Here is a 21,831-nt window from a genome sequence, read left to right as displayed (position 1 = left end):
CTCCTTTCCCATGGATCGTATTCGCAAGTCTCAGAGTGGAGATTGTTGTTGTTTTTTCCTTTTTTTCTTCTCGTTTCATCATAAATTCAAGGATCGTTGCTCGGCTCGGCGCATTCCGGCGGCCCGGGTTAACCGATATTGGATCTGGGGCTGGCAGCTGTAATGAATTTATGTCTCGATCCGCTCGCGAAGCGAACGTCAGCGTGTCGCCGCCTTTTTGGACCCGGGCGCGTGTGTGTGTCGTTTCCCTAAATACGCGCCCGGAATGTAAATAAAATGTGTTTCCAGTGCGCGAACTTTAGACATGAATGTTGCGCTTGCCGGGGTGGAACTGGGTCGGTTGCATAAATATGAAACCGGCGTGTGGAATGGAAAACAGAACAAACCAAAACCTCCCCCTCGCCCGGGTGCGACATACATGTGTGTTCTGCTGATGGAGCGAAGGGATCGCGAAAAAAGGGTTCGAATTTGAGCCCGACATGGCACATTCGTCACGTATGCTGCCGCTTTCCAGAACCCTTTTGCCGGGCGGCGGTGAGTGAAGGAGGCAATGGTCGGGACCGTTGTTGTCGACTCCGGAGCACCCGAAGAACACATGTCGCGTTCTGGGGCGAGAACATGGGCTCGGCCATGCGCTAAAGAGTGTAGGAAATTTTAATTCTTGACGGGCGCTGAAGTGAACCAGGCAGGATACGTTTCGCCACTTCGCGCCGAGTGATCCGGGGTGTGTATCCGGGCCGTAAGTGGATGCTTGTCATTTCTTGGTACCAACTCGGTTTTCTGGGACAAGCCCAACTGTGTTTGGGGTCGTCACACTAGTGTACCGCACCAAATTGGTGTCCGGTGGAGTGGTTAAAAAGATGTTTAGTGTCAATCTGATATCGGTGTGTGCTAACCAGGAAATGTGTACTAATAAGGCATGTTTAGGACATAGTAATAAGTAGCCATGCCTCGCAATATGTAGCGGAGTAATTTGAGATGTGGAACTAATAAACTGAGACGAGAAAAACGAGCAAAGGGAATCCAGATGAAACAGATATAAAAGAGTAGATGTTGGCATACATTTGCTAAAGAGGGCCAGATGAACAAAAGCTCCCGAAAGTGCTGGCCGGATGCCAATGAATTAATGTTTGCTTAGTAATATTAAACCCTGCTCAATAAAATATCAACTTTCTAAATAGTAAAGTTACAAAAAAAAAAAAAAAAATACAAAGCATAGGACAAAAAAATTTGAAATTCGTAGTTAAACTTTTGCAACATAAGAATTTTGGTTTGTTGTCCCCTGTTAATTTATTTAATTCTATTTGAAATTAATCCTTAACTCAAAATAAATTTCAATATCTTGGATTTACTAGTGTATATTCAGTAATTAAAATAACCAGGCTTCGAGAGGTTTTCAATATTGTCAGCCAGGTTTGATTTCGTAATGGTGTTAAACATTGTATTCTAGCTATTTTCGATGTAAAGTAAACGAAGAATTTTCGATGGATTTTGGACGCAATTCACGAGACGAGGCGATTTGAGAACAATCAATAATCCAAGTACTATAGAAAGAAGTTCAACAAAAAGTATACTAGGGAGTAGTATGTTATTAAACACTTTGTTCAGCAATTTCAATCCTCACTTTTGAGGAAAAAATAAGTGTGATATTGTGAAAAAATCCGATAATAATTGAAATGCGTTTTTTGTATGTAGTATTAAAATTTTCTAACGGGCCAGATAAAATCGGTTACTGGGCAGGATTTTAACCGCGGGCCGGACTTTGCCGACCCCTGCAATAGAAAGATGCGTGGAAATATTTCCGCTTGAAAGTGGCAAACGAAAGAGATATTACGCAACACAAACGTGCCTTCATTTTGTCTCACATCAGATTTACAAAAACCATCAACAAATAAATGCTGGAACACCCATCCATCGGAGGCGAAATTCGATACCCATTCATCGTCGTATTGACAAATGTAAAGCAAATCAAACAAATCCCAACTCAAATTGATAACAGACCCTAAATATGGTTGTATACTTAACTCAGGGTATAACGGTCGGGACTACAAATTGGACACATTTATTCCCATTCCGAGCCCCGCGGCGGGCGCAACAATGATTCATAAACGGCCTTCGAGCGCGCCGGCTTACTGCGCCCTTCCGGAAACCCGAGCAGCACCAAAGGATCTCCAAGGGCGCACGGAACGGATTGTGCAACAGCTGTGCAGCCGCGCGCGCACGATAGGTGATGGATGGCAAACGTATGCATACGATCATTGGATGTGATGGCATCCATGACGATTAGGTATAATACCACCGAAGCGGTTATTCCTTGCCCGAGCCGGGGTGGGTGGAGGAGGGAACCACCCGTGTTCAAGCGTGCGCCCTACACCGCGGGGTGGAGGAGGAGACTGAAGGCTTGAGGAGCTGGTGAGCCCTTTGGCACCTGGGGAACCGAATGAAGCCACGGCGCTCAACACTGGAAGCTCACACAACCGACCAGCAAGAGATTTGTCCGAACGGGGGATGAAGGGGGAAGAGTGGTGAACTCCTCATAGGCATGCAACGCTGGAGAAGCCGTAGACTAGATGAAAGCTACCACCGGGAACAACAGTAACAATACCAGCGCAGCATAAATATCAGTCATTTGTTTCCACGGCGAAGTGTATGGAATGCACCAGGTGGGAAAACGAAAGGACCACAAGAGGTGGCGGGGGGTTGAGGAAGTTGGAGACGGCCCTCTTCGATCGGATCGGTTAGGTTTTCCCGCAGCTTCCAAAGTTGGCCCGATGCGGTCGATCTCGCCAAAGATCGCACGAGCCCAACCGGTAGGAATTACTATGCCTCGAGTTGCATTTTCTCTCTCTCTCTCAAACTCGCCTTCTTTTCCTTTCTTTCAGGGCAAGGGCTACCCCGTATGCTGACGGTTTTATGTTCATGTTTCATGTCTGCATGTCTACACAAATACGCTTCCCTTAGGCGAGCCCCCCACCCCAACTTCGGACACTTCGCCTTGGAGTTGGGAAGTTCAACTTTCCGCGAGTTCCTTTCGATTGTTGCTGCCCTTCTCTGGGGAGGCGAAGATCGGTGGTGCTGTTACTCGCGCAAAGCGATATAGATTTAGGAGTTGTTGTCATTTGTTTCATCTGGTCGCAGAACACGAAACACCGCAGCAAGCCGCGGGTCCGCGAGCCCCTTTCGCCATCATCATCTTTCGCCCAAAAACGGACCGAAGAAAGCCCCTTTTACGACCAACAGCGCCGGAACGTCGAAGTCCGTTTGCGTAGACTCCTCTCCTTGGAGGGAAGACTCCTCTCCTTCGGAGTTCGGATGCGTAGCGCTATGATTGATGTAGTGCGCGGATCGTTATCGCTAGCGGGACGACATGTGTTCGATCTAATCTGTGCATGTAGCATGTAAAAAGAGAGGGAGGCCCCACTTAAGGACAAACGCCATAGCATTCCGATGGCCCAAAGCCGCGTTCCGGAGGTCCAACACAGAGGGGGCTCAGATTTAGTGCCTCAAGTGAAAGTAATTAGCACTGATTTTGGTTGAGAAGATGGACTTCGCGGGTTAAGGTTGAGGAATTGAAGCCACTGAATGATTGTTTCTTTATTTGTATTCGACTCACATGCTTCTCTTGCATAAGGCTGCAACTCATAAGGAAAATCAATTCCCCTGCAGACAAGCGTCACGTTTTGGGAAAGCGCCAGCCCATCCGTACCGTAACAAACGCGAACTAATAGCCACCGTCGGAGCGCGGCTCGAATGAGGAAACCCGTTTCGTTTGGAGAGGGTTTGAAAAATTAATCCCAAGGTTAGGATACGTCAGGCCGCTAATTTATATCGACAGCTTCGGCTGTGCCCGATCGACGCTCACATTCCTGGACGGTTTTTCCCTTTCCCCCGGGGGTCGCGTCGCCTTACACCATCGTGGCACAGCGGACCGGGTGCCTCTGCCAACGACTGACCTCTGCGAAACGACGTCCTCTCGAGCGTAGTGCGGCCTCATATTTCACCAGATCACCATAATCGGGGTCGGAGTGAAAAGTGAACACAACAGGACTTCCACCGCGAGACATTAAATGGACACCCGGTTTGGAAGAGACGGAAGCCGAAGGCCAATAATAGGCGACCCTATCGGGAATGACAATCTGCGGTGGCCGGTGTGGCTTGATTGACCGTACCGCACCGATAGCGTTCGTGGCCTGGCGGGTTCAGGAAGCTCGTCTTCTCTCCCTATTCGAGCAGAGGGAAGGAGGAAGAAAGACACCACACCACCGCAGATCGAAGTGAAAGAGTTCAGCTGGCACGCACGTAAACCGCCGTGGTGTCGCGGTTTTTTGCTATTTTCACTCTTCCTCTTACGCTATTGGACACCGAATCGATCGATTGGCGACGAGTGCGATCATCAACTATCGGACGTCGATCGTCGACCAACACGCGGAGGGAACACACGACGAACAACAAGATCCACCGTGACACCGGAGATCCCTTTTGCCACCAGATCGGCCGGCAACGATCTGCTGCACGTTTCCTCGGCCAAACACGGCCCTGGAACGCTCGCTGGCGGTAGCGCAAGCACTACCAGTAACGCCCTGGCGCCCTCGCACTCGAAAGGAAAGGAAAAGTTTTTCCCATCATCACCGTCGACACCGTCGTGGGGTTCGTCCTTTCCGCGCTTCTTTGCTCGTTCGAGCGGGGACGCGACGCGATTCGTGTGACACTCTTGTGAGGGGTTTTTTTTTGTAGGTGTAGGAGGATGTCGGAGGAGTGGGAGGGCATGCGATGCATTTGTGCACGTACCTGGTATCGAAATTCCCGAAGTGAGGAGTTTCTCCGGCAGATCGCGGATCGAGCGTGGGGCGACTATTTCGTGCGGCAGATGGGGTGCTGAAAGGAGCCGAGAAGAAAATGCGCGGAGAAAGGATTAGAAGTGCTTAGTCGGTAGAGTGGAATTCGAGTGGAGTTGTGCTTGTATGATGTTTGTTGTGAAAAGTCTATTTATATTGCACTTTGCTAAATTGTTTAAATGATGATGCATTAGTGAACTGGCGTGCGGAACTTAGACTTAATAATATTTATTTTTCTAAATAAATGAAAAATGACTTTTTTGTAACGAAAGCCAAACTTAACTAGATGAATGTTGTAACTTGACTTTCATGTTGATGCAAATCTACTTAATACCTTGCAAAGGTTTCCGAAGTACATAGGATCGAAAGATAAATTCAAACAACAAAAGAAAAAAGTAGTATGTTGTATGTTTTCCAGAAGCAAATGGAAATCTTTTTTAGCCAATATTAGATATAACGGACATTGGGTTTATTTTTTCTCAAATCGAAATTATGTTTTGAATAATGTTCCAAAAAGAATTGAGCATAATGTTAAATTAAAAATAGGCAAGAAACTAAATCACCAAAAAACTCTAAATAAATCATTTAGAGAATCGATCTAACTGAATTGTTAGTATTATATGAATATTAATTTTAAAACCTCCACCTGGTCTACGAATCTCCCAAAAACAAAATAATCCGGTATGCCTGTCTACTGTTATTATTTTTTTTAATTTACGTTTCTTACATCTAATATAGCGTGTAATAACAACTAAGAAGAAATTAAGACTTCAAACAGTCCCAATGAAAGCAAAATTATATATTCCTTTGTTCGTCATTCCTTACTTAATATTAAACTAGCTAGACGCCCGGTGATTCTCGGTGAGAATTGAGAAAAATCAATATGGGTTTTACTTTTTACTTGAGAGTTATGTTTTAATTTAATAGTTACAATAAAGGCGTATTTAAAATGGTTGATATTTCATCGATTTTCCTGCTTTTAATAAACCCAGCTGTATTATTTTTGATGATTACAGCTTGACATTAGTCGCTGTCATTGGAATACAGTGTAGAATGTGGAGATACTTGATTTATTTGTATTAGTAAAATTAAGTTTAAATTGTGAGTGTAGTCATCAACACTTCTTCAACAATATCTGCAGTACTTAAACTTAATATGTGGAAAGTTTCAGAATCGACCGTTTTGTATTGGTTGAGTTTTTAGTGTACACAAAAAAAAGCAAAAATATATAATAGAGGTGCACCGTTTTCGCAACACTAACCATGTTTGGTTAACATGTTTGCAACTCTCCCGATAGGCAGCAGTGTACAAACATCTTCTTTCTACCGTACGTTTGTTTATCTACCCGACCAATTACTTCAAGGTTACGCCACACCGCTCCTTGGCACTGTGTGAGATAAATTTTCCTCTCCCTTGCAAACTGAGCGGGGCAGGTTTCGGAAAGCTTCCCACTCAATTTTGCTACACTTCCGGCCCCGAGCGCGACCAACTGGCCCTGTTCCGTTATCTACATTGGCGTAACCCAGATAAGGAAAATTACGCAAAAATCGTGTGTTCAATTTTGTTTTCCTTTGCTCATGAGGTAAGAAATCGTGCAGCAGCTAACTATTCCCTGCAGCGCGAGCGAACAAGTACGTTGTGGTTTAGTTTATAAATCTCGTGTGCCACCGTGAGAGGCAGAGGGTTCGTCCCGGAATGGATGCTGCCCGGGGAGATGGACAGCTGATTTTCTAGAACCTTGCGCCAATTACCGAGCACGGGAAACGGTGTGTGCGTCGATTCTTTCGGTGACGCACCTTGTCCTGAAGTGAAAAGCAGTGCACGATTCCCTTACTCTCCCGTGACGTGCCGTGGGCAATTCACGACCGTTCGGAGATGGCTCGGGAAGATCAGGGCGTTAGTCCTGATTGTAAAACGTTCTCGCCGGACCTCACATGCTCGAAAGGGATCCCGTGTCGACCTCTTTGATAACCGCACGGGACAGATCCATAGCGCCATTTTCCCGAACACCCGCGAGGAACGATTTGGTGCGAAATGGGAGCCTGTGGATCGGGCCGGCGTTGACCCACTGAACGAGGTCAGCGTGTGCTAGAACCTGTTATGTTCGAGAGCGCTAGCATTCCGGCCACATTTGACGACGGTTCGCCGCAACCCCCCGCTGCCGGGGGAGGAGTAAAACAAGTTCATAAGCATCTCGCGGCGAGGCGGGAAAGTTCCCCACGGAATTGGGGGTTACTCGGGAGGGTCGTATCAGCGCAGCAGGTGACCCTAAGGGCACGGACTCCATCATTCCGGTCATCATCTTTCCCAGCGCCGGCTCGGGATGGGTTTCGTTTCATTCATACATTCATTAGGGGCGGCTTTCAAAACCACCCGAAAAGGGTTCGCTTGATATGTAAATAAGCGTTCGGATAATTTGGCGGCCATCACAACACACCGACACACACACACACACACCCGTACCAAGCCTCCCAGGAAACGTTGGGTGGCCCTTCGGTGGGCTCCGTTTCAAGGGTATGACCCGGCGGAAAGAAAAGTCCAATTTACACCATTCTTTTGCGTCTTTTCAGACTTTTCTCCCAATAATTCGTTGCTCTGTCAGCTTCGCGTGAAGAGGAGTCTCGTCGTTTCGTGGGAGGAAAAAGAGGCCCGAAAAATGTGTGAGCTTTGGGGCATCAAGCCAGCCGGTGCCACATCCTCTTTTCGGCGCTACGGATGAGGCCGAAATTAAAAGAAAAATGTATGTAGGTCAGTCGGTCGGTGATTTATGAGTGACATTGATGAACTTATGCCCTTCTAGTTGAGTGTGTTATGTTTTGTAGTGGAAATAATTTGTTTATGATTTATCGGACATGTGGCGGGCGCGTTGGTTTGGTTTTATTTTCTCCCTTCAATTTGATTCTGCATTGCATCGTCACTGAAACAGCCATCATCAAAGAGTCAAGGCTCATGGAATACAACCTTTGATTTTTGTGGATCACTTTCTAATATCATTTTTAGGCATTAAATTTATTCAAACGAGATTTAAAGTGATAAACGAATGTTGTCCAATAAAAAGTAAAAATAATAATAATAATAATACACAAATATCCAAAGGTATTCTGGAAACATGCTGTCATTCTAAAGGAAAGCTAGAGAAAAATAAGCGATACAAAAATGTGTAGAGCAAGCAAGGATAAACATGCCAGATTTTGTTTTATTAATCTTCATATCGAAACTACTCAGAATGTATTGCCATTTAAAGTGTTTATCAAATATTTTTCCTTTTTTCTTTTACATGATCTTTTTCTAACGTAAACATTGTGCGGATTCTAAAATGAAATCTGTATGCCTTTTTAATTACAAATATTTTGAATAAAACTTGTGTATCATTGATTACATGTGAGTTCCTCTACTTTGCCAGACATTAAATTCTTCAACTCAGTCCGCTTCTCCAAAGTATTTAGTTTAGTTTACAGAATTTAGAAAATCTAAATTGCATTTAATGTTTGATTTCATATTTCAAAGAAATGCACATTTTTTAGGGGAAAGGACATCACCGTGAAAAACAGATTCATTGATCAAAAAGAAACGTCAAATCACAATGAATGACCACATCCTATCATTTGCTGCGCATTGAATGCGCAGTTCCGCCGTGTAAAGCGGCGATAATCGCATTTCTACTGGCCGAAGCTAATACTCGTACAATAAAATATTGCGATCAATCACCCGAGCGGTTCGACAATCGGCGGCCTGCGCGGGCAAACGTTAATCCTTAACCCCTTATTGACAGGAAACGGCTGACGGATAGGCAGCACGCAACGTCACCCAATGAACCTCAGCGATGTTTGCTTCGGTTCGCATTCGCTTCCATACACGTCAGGCTCCGAGAATTGACCAGCGATGGACATCAACCCTTACCAACTGACCCGGTGGTGCATTGTGCCAGCAGCAGCTCGCATGACCGTGCGCATCATCATGTTGCACAATTACCCCGAGGGCAAGACGAGATTCACTTTCGTTCGTCCTGTAGAAGGCAGGTGGCGGTAGTGGAATGGTGGTACTTTTATTTCCCGTATACCACCGCGCCATTTTCCTATGCCACGATGGAGCTTGTTTCTTTTTATATGGTGGCTTTTTCTCCCAGAGTGTCGGGCATTGCATCGACACCGAGCTGATCGATGATCGATGATGGTGCGGTTTCCGCTGGCCAACAGGCGTATACAGGCCAGTCCAGTCCACACATCCGCCGAGCGAAATGTCAAACGGAACGGATGCCGGCGACGGACGACAATCTGTCATGTTCGGATCGATTTTGATGTATTTTCGAAAATCGATCAGATGCAACGAGATCCGATGGCGTTCGACGAAGAGTGAATCGCGGCCGGTGCGATGTAATTTCATTACGCTGCATCCCTTCCGGTGTTCGGGGAAAAAATCGTCGGAATGCGGAATCCATCCACCACCACATATCTGGTACACCACAATCGTGACCCTTCGAGTTCGAGACTCCGATAGCATCGGATTACGCCGACGCCGTCGTCCCTCGGATCGACCCTTCGATCCGCGATTAGGTTCCGCCGTGGCTCGTACGGAGCACGAGATAAAGTGAGCTGCACATGTTTCCCATCCTTCCCAAACCGGACGACGGGGGAATGAAAAGGAGGGGCCGGGGGGGTTCCCATTTCACCGGGGGCGTGCGTTTCGTTTTTACGTGTGTTTGCGAACCCCATTAAAATTAGTTTAAGCGAACGCGACGCGGTTCGCTTCCCATGGCGAGCGTCGTTTGCGTAAAAAAACCTTAAGTTTAAAAACCAAATAAAACCGATCATCAACCGACCGGTGGGCAATTCCTGCGGTACATTTCCGACATGGAAGTTCCCGTACACTATTTCTCTCTCCTCGCTTTGCAGCGCAGTGCGGGCGGAAGCGGGTGCGGAAAGGAAAAACGAGGACATAAAGTCGCAGTCTGTTTCCTTTTGCCGCCGTGCCTTCGGGCCATTCCGTGTAATTTCCTTTCGCCAGTGTGTTTGCCATTTCGGTATGCGTGCATGGTGTGATGAAAGACATTCCCGTTCGTTGTTAGCAGCATTTAATAATTTTCCCGCACTGGGAATTACCCTCCTGTGTGGTTCGCGAAAACGGTGACAATTTTCTCCGCGAGCTGACGAAGCGAAACCGGAGTGCGAAAGGGGGGGGGGGGGGGGGGGGGGGGGCAGGGGTGAGGAATCGGTTCCACGCTTAAGTAAGTAGATCAGCAAATGACGGTCATTATGTCACCTCTCGCCAGGTGACACACTCAACAGCCTCTCGGTTGGCCCGCCGGCATCTTCGCACGCTTGCAGATAAAGATGCACCGCACTTTACTTCGCTCCAAGATGTACGTCAGGGGTTCGAAATGCACAAGAAGAGTATGCTAATTGCGACACGATTTCAAACATGCGTCTAGACAAACTTGTTGTGCGTTTGCGACACGTTTGCTGCTGTCACTGTGTGGTTAACGCATTTGTCATCGTTACTTGACTCATGACTGGGGTAGGGGTTGCTTTTATACCGGGTTGTAAAGTGAAGTGCATTTTTTAATAGTTTATGCTTCTAGTGGACCACAATTTACAGACATTACTTGTTTACATTACGTAATGTACAAATTATTGCCTTTCATTTGACGACGAGATTTAAAAAGTAACATCTAATTCCGGATATAAACAAGTAAAATTTTCAGACGGTTATCCAGAAAGATAAATCCGATTCTCTGGTTCACAGAAACACGATGCAATAAATAGGTCTCTACTTTCAAACCTCTCATTAAATGATAAAACAATATAATGCTCGTTATTTACACCGCCCGTGTGTTCGGCATCCTTATATCCGACCCGACAATAAAAGGCCCTTCGTAAAGGTGAATGAAAGATGTGATTCTTACCCACCGACCCCACTATCAACTATCGCTTCAATTTCCCTTCACGCCGATTCTAACTGTTCCTCGCTTGATCGATCATTCAATTCTTTCGTTCGGCGCAATCCTAACCGCGGTACAAGCGGCATATCGATTGAAGCCGGGAATGCCGTTTCAAACGCGTATTGATGACGGGGAGGCTCCGTACGCTTGCAAGGAGAGGTTGAAAAAACGTTGCATATTACCGCCACTGTAATAAACAGAATGGAGGAAAACTAAATGATTCGATTTTTCTCCCCGTTTCGTTCCATCCAGCTCGACCAATTAATCAGCGTACCAAGCAGCGATAATTAAACTGCATCGTTCGGGCAAACCTGTCGATTGGTGGAGTTATGATCGAAAGAATTTGAATGTTGCTTTTTATGGCACGAACATAATTATCGACGTTGTTCTATGTGATCTCTGACGGCGCTAACGCATTGGATTGGTAGGAAATTTCTCTTCCATCTCCTAAAGTCACACGGCCCGCAAAGGAGCGCAAGGGTTTTCCGTTACGTGTCTGTCGATCGTCTGTCCCGGGTGGGATATTCTAGGTCAGCAGGAAAAGCGGCTACGTCATTGGCATGTAATCAACGGCGTTTAGAAATCGGCTCCGAGTAGGGCCACTTTGGTCCGTTGTATTGCTCAGTCGATCCTAAATGCATTTTCATTGATCAGAGAAGCTGTTTATTGATCAGCTTTTTATGATCAGGTAAGATCGAACTTATTCTCATGATTACGTTTTGCATGAACCTTTTGTTGTAGATTACTATCATTTAAGTATTTAACATGAGTTAACACTTGCAGTCGAACAACATAATTTTTGTCCCATAATTGATTAAAAATGGAGCATAAAAACTATAGTAGTATTAAAAACTAATTCGTTGGGTGGCTTAGTATTTGCTTGGTCTTCGAAAAACCACCAGTTCGATTATTTTATAAACCAATATAATCAAAAAAGATTGTACGTGTTATAATGGTCGTGACTATTGTTGTGCGTGTTTTGGAAAGATTCATTCACATGAAACTTTCTCCTAAGATTCATTCAGATTCAGAGAATCTTCAAACGTTTACAAATCTTTCGAATCCTCAATGAATCTTCATTAATCTTTAATCTATCTTTCACGAATCTCCATGATTCTGTCATTGACCTGGATCATTCGACAAAAAAGGGGCGTCACTGTGCCCATTTTTTGCGCATCACTTTTCAATACCTGATGATTTTTTGGGATTCGTGAATCTTTCATTCAAAGATTCATGAATGTCTAAAACACAAAGAACCATTCAGATTCATCAATCTGAATCTGAATTACACAACTCTAGTCTTGACTACTTAGTTTTAATAATGAATAGTTTTTTCGACATAACCGGATCAACTCAATTCGACAATCAAATAATACAGAAAAGGTACCCTATCAAAGACCTCACTTTGTTACATAAGACATTGGGAACTTCTTCTTGCTCTTCCCCTTCCTTACCTGTTTCACATTTCTTCTGCTCATCGCTGCTTTCCTCGTCGCTGTCGATGTGCGGGAAGGAACCGCCGAGACAGAATAGTGGCATCGTCGCGCCAATGTCAGCCGATGGTGGTGGTGATTGGCCATTATCGCCTCCATTCTCTGGCCCACCACCGCCCCCCTCGACACCACCAGTGTCACAGATGGTTACGCTTAGGCCATCATTACGCTGATTGCCACCACCGCCACCGCCGCCATTGATTTGTGGAGTGGTTTCACTTTTTCCCCCGTTGGCGACGTCGATGGAGCGCGGCGGGCCGTGGTGTTCGGCGTGAGTGCCGCCGACCGCCGAGGGCGCCGTTGACAGGTTCGCACCGGAAACGCCGCCGGTCGATGGCTGCCGGCGGTGGAGCTGCGTGTACTTGCTGTTGATTAGCAGTTTGTTGTTTTTGGTGATCAGTTCGCGGCGCTTCAGCAGGCCGAGCTTGGGCGTGCCGGGCGGTTCGCCGGTGGCGGCGACGGGTTTGCCACCATCGTGCGCATCCGCCGCCGATGCTGCCGGTGTCGGGGTAGCTTCCGGGCCCGGTTCCGGCTGGTCTGGCGGGGCGGGCGCGGGAAAGGACAGGTCCTCCAGCGGGACGCGGCTGATCGCCCGCTCGATGCCGACCAGGAGGTTCTGCAGCAGCGCGGGCAGATCTTCCGTCAGCATCTCCACGGCTAGAGGGGTGATCGGATCGCGGATCGGATCCAGCCGACGGTACACGACGCTCGCGGGCGTCGGCGGGTGGTGGCCGGGGGCGGTGGCGGCCGGCGTGGGGCGCTGGTCTGCGGGCGTTGCGCTGTTCGGTGCCGGTGCGCCACGCCAAACCGCATAGAGCCCGGGTTTGCTCGTGTCCGGCTCGGGGCGAATGCAAAGGTACGTATCCTGCGTACGGACCAGCGACTCATCAAGAGCTCCCAGGTGGAGCACCAGGGCTCCGGCGACGGCTAGTGGCCAACCTTCACACCACGAAAGGTCCTAGTTTAGAACGCAGGAAGAGAAATAGAATAGGGGCTTATTAATTGTGGATTCAAATATGCTTACAAGGATAATCAAGTTAGTTTTGTAACGTTTACATTAAAAAATAGACAAATTTTCATCGGGGATAAGACAAAAGTTAACTAAGCTAATTGAATGAGATAAATTTTATTGTAAAGTTGCATCTTTTGAGTACTTTCAAAAAATATTACGGTCCTTTTCCGAAACTTTAGCCATAGCCGACAAAACCAGTCATGTAACATTGTTTTTCAGTTGTGAGGCATTCATGATCAAATGATATTCCGTTTAGACTTGAAATGTTGGAATAGGTTGTACCTTTAGGAACTATGAATATTTTTTCAATTGGTTGTAGTTGAGAGGCATAAGAATGGTTAGCAGTGTGGGGTATATCAATAATATTTTATGCGTTTAACTCCTCTGATTCTCTTTGCGCATGATTTACTGAGGTCAGGTATGTCTTAACCACTGATTCGTACTCTTTATAATGTTTTATGAAAAAGTTGCTTTTTTCTAGAAGGCACTGCACACTATACACTTCTCCATACGCCGGAAGTCTTGGCAGGAAGAACAGCGACATTGGGCAAATCCTTCTCGCTGGTTTTCACCTAACGACATGGCGTTCTATGGGAGTTAAGAGACCTTAAACGTAACTTGGGTTTGATGTTTTGGCCACGACGGATTCAATTTAAATGATACAGTTGTCTACTACTCGTTATTTTGCTTTCAACAGATAGTTGGTAGCATTTTCCATTTTTGCAAGGGAAGTCGTTGAAATTTGTTCATTTTTTTAAGCAAATGTTATGTTAAATCATGTCATGAACGAATTAATTTACGAACAATGTCAAACACAGGTTTAACACTTTGTTTTGTTATGTTTTTTTTTTAAATGGATTACATCCATTTGCAGAAAGCTCAATAAACGTTTTATTGCCTTAGCACACGATTAGATAATCAGTTCAAGTTCAACCTGGTCGTCAAACCGGAAGGATGGGTTTCCAGCTTTTACTTCCCCTCCTCCCCTCCTTTTTATATCATATTGCCTTCGTGTCGCACCGTATGTAACACTCCGATTGCGCAGTTGAAACGCCGTGTTTAACCGTTAAAAGTGTGCCCACCATAAACAACAACCTGTTATGATTTTTTTTTCACCGCGACCTTTTGCCGCACTAGACCACAGCCAACACACCAACAACCTTCCCTTCCCACCCTCCTGTTGGATCGAATCGTTTATTTGATAACCAAAGCGCACCGGGCACACAAGGCAAAAAGGCAGCCACGGCGTGGCTTTATGGTGGGTCAACGAAAGGCGGCCATAAATATCAAATCGAGTAGCTAAACATGTGCTTGTACGTGCCAACGACAACAGGCCACCATCGAGGTGGAGCAGCCGACGGAGATTTAGAGACCGGCCAAGAGCGACCCTTCCGAGCGGCGATATTTCTGTGCGCCAAGAAATTGTCCAATTAATTTCCATTCCGCTCGCTTCGTGATCCAATTACACGCACTTACGAAAAATAAACCAGGGGGCGAAAGGGGAGACGGTGGAGAAAGCACAAACACGCGGTACGAAGGTCCGGTGCATCGTCGGTGGTCCTGCCTGGCGCTTGGACCCTATCGCTATCATTTCTTCGTCCGGCATCGTTTCCACCCCTTGGCGAGCTCAGGAGGAAAACATGCACGCCGAAGCTCGGCGGCTCGATTAAACGCCGCGAACAAATTGTTTTATTTGCCACGGTTTTCGGCCGCCCTTTTGCTGCCTCTGTTTGATAAATTATCAAACGGAAGTACGTGGTGTGCAAGAGCGATCGGAACGTGTGCAAAACGAAGCCCGGACGTTCGGAAGGGCTCCACCGTTCGTTCTTTCTCATTCTTGCACGCTCGAACCCAGGGCGGATACAGATTGGTGAAGGTAAGGTATCCGGTACAGTTCGACAGCTTAAAAAAAAACAAAATGAACGATGCAAACATTAAATTAAGAACCACAAACATAAGAACAACAATCAGTACACACAAAATTATAACCAAAAACGCAGGATAAGAAACAGCAAATTAGCAAAAATTGGGTTGGAAGAAATGAAATCGGTTTTTAATCGCTGTAGCGAACGGTCTACAAGAAACCCGCTTTCTTGGAATTGAGGAAGAAACACTCCAAACAACCGCTGTTGTTTGCGTGCACCTGCAGAAGCATCCGAAATGCCACCAAAAATGCAGCCGAAAGGAAAACAATTTAAAAAACGAACGCCCTACGAAAGTTTATCCAAAACGCATCAACGGTCCCAAAAACCTGACCGGAGATGGAGGAAGGCGAAGGCCGGTGGCCTCCGAGTGTGGGCAACTTCTTTCCCCCACAACCTGACGCTCAAATCCGTCGGATCCATTTTGCTCCCCCCTCCTCCCACCCGTCAAAAAGGTTGGTAATTTTTATTAATATAATTAAGATGTAGATTCGATGGCGAAGATAGTTTATGGATTGTGGAAGGTCGATATTGAGCCCGCCCGTGAACCCGCACGAACCCCAACCGTGCCACACGAGCAGCGGCAGCCCTTTCTCCGTCCGATGGACCGCGCGAACTTTTCACGGGTTTTCCCTCGCCTTTATTTAATGCCCCGCTTTATTTTGTTCGACACTTAAAAATTAGCCTTAAAAGCCTTCGATCGGCTTCAACCTTCGGCGCGGATCGGTTTCGCGTTTTAGGCGTTTTGTTTTTCCTTTTTTGTTTTGTGGTCCGGTGAGGGTTTGGTGTTTTCGCTTCTCACTCGCCTTCGCGGGTTTGAAAGAAAGCCCAACCCTCTCCTCAAGCCGTCCTCGGGCCTCGGCAGGAAAAGGGTGGCAAGCGCGCCATTAATCATCGATTGCTGTGTGATTTATTGGTTGTAATTGCTCAATTAAGTTGCAGCGTCATCGGCTCCAACATGGGGTCAGCGGGCTCGGGTTGGCGCGCTGTCGAAAGTATCACCACCTTCGCCCGGGTGGAAAAACGGATCGCCACGTGCGCTTTCCACGCCGGCGCGTTAGGAACCGTTGCTGCACCCGGTGCACCGGATCGGGTGATCGAGTGTTCGAGTCTGCGAGCACGGGAGATCAATCCCAGATTCCCCGATACAGTCATCGGACCGCGGGAGAAGTGTTTGAAAAATGGCACAGGAAATCGGTAAGTTCGTAAGTGAAAAAAAGCTTCCACCCTCCCGCCCTCCGGGGGCTGTTGCACGGTTCACCTCCTGTCGGGCCGCAAAACCCCGGGCCCAGGCGCCATTTACCCCGATCGATCGGACCCAATTAATCAACCCTGCACTCACATCACCGCACGACGAACACTGACGGCGGACTGATGGGCCGACTGACGCCCGGGCAAACATTTGAAAATAAAGTATTCCACCATCCGATCGCGTCCGGGTGATAAGATTACAAAACGAATTCAATTAATCAGCTCCCCATGCTTTCGGGGGCCGGAGGGAGGCAGGCGAGAAGAGACGACAGGATCGCGCGCTCCCGATCTTGTTACGGCGATTACGGGAGGGAAAATACGGCGTCCGGAAACGGTCGGTACCGAATGGAAAGCAATAGGTGGTATGCTTTTCAGGCGCGACCCGGGCGCACTGCAAAGGAATGAGACGCTTTTGGTCGGTTTTCGGGAAGGTTTCCGCATCCGAGCGATGTTGTTGAGCGAGGGTCCGCCGCCCGGGTGCCATTAATCAAACACCGGTGCCCGATTTTCCGCGCTTGTCAAAGGGAAGTGCATGAAAAGTGAGAGTTTTCTGTTGCAGAGCGCCCTTCTATGCAGATTGACTGTTGCAATGTAGGAGGTATGTTTGGGATGGTATGATCTCTTCGGTTTGCGTATTGATCTTTTTTCTCAGCATTTCCTTATTTGGAATGATCTTCTTAAATTAAAAAAAATGTTATCGACAACTTATCGATTCTATCATTTGTATGACTAAGTTACATTTGAATATGGCTTGTTTATTTTTCTAATATTTCAATTCAGTTAAATGTTTATTGTCATTATAAATTTAAAAAAAAATGGTTATTTGTGCGAGTGCAAATGTGTTCATAGCTCTTCTGCAAGTAACTTAAAATAAGAGATTGTGAAAAGGTGTACAATCACAAATAAACAAATTATGGAGAAGTTGATGCAAAACTTTGTTTATCATGCATATAAACTTCTCCTTAATAAATTGTTCAATATCGTTATCTAAAAAAAGAACAAGATGAAAAGCTTTTGTTTTTGTACACATTCGTATTTACAGAATAAAATTTCAGCAGATCATTGCAAAAATTAGTAATTTACTAGGGTTCATCACACTTTTGCTCACTTTTAATAGAAAGCAGACAGGTATAACAGGTTTGAACATTAAAATGTTTGTTCGCTAACAAAAACAACAAAATTTATGTGAAAAAGGTTTCCGAACGTTTCATGTGAAAAGGGTTTTTTCGGTTTCCAATGATGTTTCATCTTGTCCAAGCACAACTGTGTTAAAAATAAAACGGATCAAATGGTAAAGATATAAAGCACGATATCTTGCTGAATCGTTGAGAGGCGAAATAAGATTAGCCTTAGAAAGCCCTTTAAAACCTCTCAGCAGCTAATATGATCATTCACCTTCCGCCGTACAGCTCATCAAAAAAACATTTATCCACTTGATTCGTTTACTCCCGCGGACTGAAGTATTCCATCTTTCACCAGGATGACATACTCATCTCCCCGCCGGCTCCGGCGCGCCGCTCGCCAAATGGCAAGCCAATTTTGTTTCGTTTAATTTATGATCCTTAGCAATTATCGTAATTACTAATTTCAATTTTCTCTCGCGGCCAGCCGTACCACCAGCCAGCGTTGTTCACGCGTCCACCGTCGGCGAAGAGGATGAGGAGGAGGCGTTGGTTCGCGTGCCTATTTTTTCCTCCTTTTTGGTATGTTTCGGGACGCGGGACGAGTGCAACATCGCATACGGCGCGCACACCAAGGCATCATATCTTAGAGACATGCCAGCGACTAATCAGTTGTTCCCTGCCGGGGCGGGAGATTATGCTGTGGACCGACAACCGACCGATGTTGGGAAGGGTGCGAGGTCCATTCGCGAATCTCTGGAGTTTTTTTTTGCGCGTATGCGGTGTTTAGCGGTGTGCAAAGTCATCGCCGTAAACGCTCTTGGTGCTTTTTTTTCGTCGTCGGCTGCTTTTTGGGAGGGTTTTCCGTTCCGATCTCCGCGCCAGCATCGAAGGGAGGCGTCCCCCGGGGGGCGTGCAGAATGATGATAAAGTATAAAATAATACACCGGGCATCGCGGGACGATGGGAGGAACACCCCGTTGGCCGGAGATCGGAGGGCCGAGAAATTAGCTATCGTTTGCAGATCACCCGCCACAGCGCTTCGAGTGATCGATGCGGCGCGAAGGGAGGGGGCATGTAAGTGTGTGGATGAAGCTGAGAAATTTGCACGATACCGATACCGCGGCGTTGAATGACTAACGGAAATCGCGGCCCGCTGCCGCTTTGAACGAGTTGAATGAGACGTCACGAGAGATACGATTAGGGCGTCACATCACAGGACTCCCATCGAGACCCTCGAGGACCCATAGCGCACCGCTGCGTTATGCCAATTTTTCCTCGCCGGTTGCCTTTGCTTCCACCTTCCACATCCCCCACCGCGGGCATATAATACACGGTCCCGTTTTCCAACCGTACGCCTTTTCTTTCCTCGCCGACGGGAATCGGATTGCGTAAGCGGCCGCCGTTGGCATCAAAAAGGTTGCTCTTCCAGTAGCGTCACGCGAATATGATGGCAAATCAGGATACTGTTATCGTAACAAAGTTCAAATTTATTACATAAAAATGGCGCAATTAGTGCTTCATTGACGGACAACAGCGGGAGTAAGGTGGACGGTGTTCGTTTCATTTCGAGGGGAGTTTTCCCGATGAAATGGTTGAATATGGTTTGCGATACTTTAAAGTAGGAGAATCATGTTTCGCAATTATGTGAATTGCGTATGAAGTGTATAATTATGATTATGAGAATTGTTGGAAAATGAAAGGGCATTGTTCAAACGAAACTATTACCATTTGAGATGCGAAACGAAAATAACGTGTAGCTTGATAACAATAAGTTACAAGGTATCAGTTATATCAAAATGGTCAAGTAGCTTATGAAACTCCTTTGAAAAAAAAATCTTAGCTTAATTATTTCGCAATGCTTTCAAACACAGGTCAGAGAATTAGATAAAGGGTTGATAGAAATTTGTCAGTTTCAAGAAAATACTTTCGTTTACTTTATAAATTTTTTTGCCATTCGCTGGATTTGCATACGAGCAATCAGAAAATATGAAAATAAGAACAACATGTGTTCAATAATAGCCACACTCTATGTAACACTTCGAAGATTCAACAAACAAACCGACTGATTGTCATGATTTTCTTTTCTACAAAAATGACATATTTTACACATGGAACACGAAAAACTCTATTTTTCTTGAAAAAAAAGTGTTAAAATCATATTGCAAATAACACTGTCGTGCCTTTGTGGTGTAAAAACATTTGTTTTAACGTTTTGTCATGCATTGAAGAAGAAGAAGACATGAATCGTGAAAAGGAAAATAATCAGAAACACAGCCAGACAAACAACAGACAGATTATGGAGAAGTTGATGTTGAATTTTCGTAGCGTACGGAAAAATCTCTCAATCTTGAACGAAAATCTTAATAATGTAATGTTGTTGTTTAGTAATGTTCCAAATAAAAAACCTTTGTGGTATAAAAAGATTTATTTTAATGTTTTGACATGCATTGAAGAAGAAGAAGAAGAAGAAGACATGGCTGGAAACAATTCTCAAGTTCCTTTCCCTTTTCTTGGCTATGCATTTTGCCTTTTCTTGTTTACTCTGTACATGATTGTTTAACAACACTCAATCAGTCTTAAATGGAAGCTGTATGTGCAAACATTAGCGAAAGCTTGTTTACCAGCACGGCCGCAAACAATTATTTACGTCGATGTAAAGTGTCTGTCAAATCTATTGTAACTGGCACTATCACGCAGTTTGTAGTCAGAAATTAACTCCTGCAGTAGCCCGCGATCGGCCTTATCATTGTGACCTCCATGGAAAAGGGCTGCGCAAAATAAAAGCAATGTGGTACCGAGAGGGAAGGGAAACATTGCCTCGACACACAACGCCACACTGTAGGTTACCTCCGGAAAAGGGTTTCCATTCCAGCGCTCTGGCAAACTGGCGCGATGTCGGAACTTTTCCTTTCAACTCGAACTCGGGGGTTGCACGACGCCGAGAAGCTACCGTCATGCAAGCCAGCGCAGCAGCGTCGTTTGCCACCATTCCGTCATCGCCGACCATCGCCGTCATCGTCATCATCCCGGGCCGACATTGTATAACAGCAAATGTCTGCTCCAGACATGCCATTGTGCAACATCTGGATCACGAACGAGACGAGTCCGGCCTGGCTCTCGCTGCTGCTGCTCCTCTCATGCTTCACGAGCATATGCCCCGGCGAAAGACGTCAATATGTTGCACCCTTGAATGCGCGCACTGGTGCCGGAGTCCCGCACGGTCGACCCCGTCTTGGTACTCCACCTGACCCTCGCCTGCAAGCGGGAAACTGTGGCGCCCGCGTTCCGTGCCATCGCGCGCGTCGGTGTGCTACTTTGTTGCCCGAACACCACTCCCGAAGGGCGGCCTTATTATGCTGGGTCGCGCTGGAGCAATTCCTAACCTCCCGCTCCCAGGTCCGATCAACGTCGATGTTGCACCTTCTCGGTCGGAACGAGATAAGTTAATTTCAACTTGCGCCCGGAACCCTCCTACGAAGCCACGCTCGAAGCCCGGATCATGGCCGTTGGGAAGCTTTAGTCAATGTTTAATTTTCATTTGCCATTTAAAGCCAACACACCGACAGCCCGCCACGCCAGGTGACAGGAATTGGAGATCAAGTGTTAAGTCGCCGGTAATCAATCGCGGTCGCGGCATCGTCGGGCGCTGCTGAAAAGGCCAAGGATTGCTCGGTGAAGAATTGGCAGCCTTGGGTTGACTTTGCGTTCCCATAATTAACACCGACGGCGGGTGCACGGTTCCCTTTTTTCCGCTTCTTTCGGAGGTTAATTTAAGAAATTTTCACTTCGTTACTGTTTCGTGCGGGGTTTTACCTTTCCTTTCCGTCCCTTGACAGCATGCACAAAACATATCACTCATGTTTGATACCCACAAACACAGTTTCAAACCGTGGAGGGATAGACAGAGAAGAGAGCGAAAAATGTTGAAGCGTTCTTATCAGATCGTAATTAGCATACATTGTTACACCGGATCAACCCAAGGTTCCAAGTGGTTCGAACCGTTCCATCCACTTTCGATCGATGTCGATGTTCACGGCTTTAAAGCGTTCCTCCCTTCAACTTATTGGTAGGATTTTCCTCCTCGCTCCCTACCCAGGCAAAGGCTCGTGCAGTGATGCAATCGTTGCATCCGGAGGGATGGTGGAAATAAAGCCTGGCTTAGAATTCAATTATCCGTGCAAGGGTGCCGAGAGTTTCGCAGTGAAAGTGGGTACAAATTTGGGAAAATTAAATCAAAACAGTCCCACGTTCTCGGG

The 21,831-nt window shown here is 46.3% G+C and overlaps 1 protein-coding gene across 1 annotated transcript in view; it reads right to left on the bottom strand.

Moving 5' to 3' along the window:
* Positions 1-12,930, bottom strand: part of LOC131294118 (uncharacterized) — a 28,198-nt gene extending 15,268 nt beyond the window's left edge. The window contains exons 1-2 of the mRNA XM_058322163.1: positions 12,228-12,930; positions 4,789-4,875 (exon numbers count right to left, since the gene is read on the bottom strand). Coding sequence (XP_058178146.1) covers positions 4,789-4,875; positions 12,228-12,915 — 775 coding nt within the window. The 5' untranslated portion in view covers positions 12,916-12,930. The remainder of the gene's footprint in view (positions 1-4,788; positions 4,876-12,227) is intronic.
* Positions 12,931-21,831: the final 8,901 nt, after the last annotated feature.

Source organism: Anopheles ziemanni, chromosome 2 (genome assembly GCF_943734765.1).
Source record: "Anopheles ziemanni chromosome 2, idAnoZiCoDA_A2_x.2, whole genome shotgun sequence".
Lineage (NCBI taxonomy): Eukaryota > Metazoa > Arthropoda > Insecta > Diptera > Culicidae > Anopheles > Anopheles ziemanni.
This window is presented reverse-complemented; position numbering and strand designations above follow the sequence as displayed.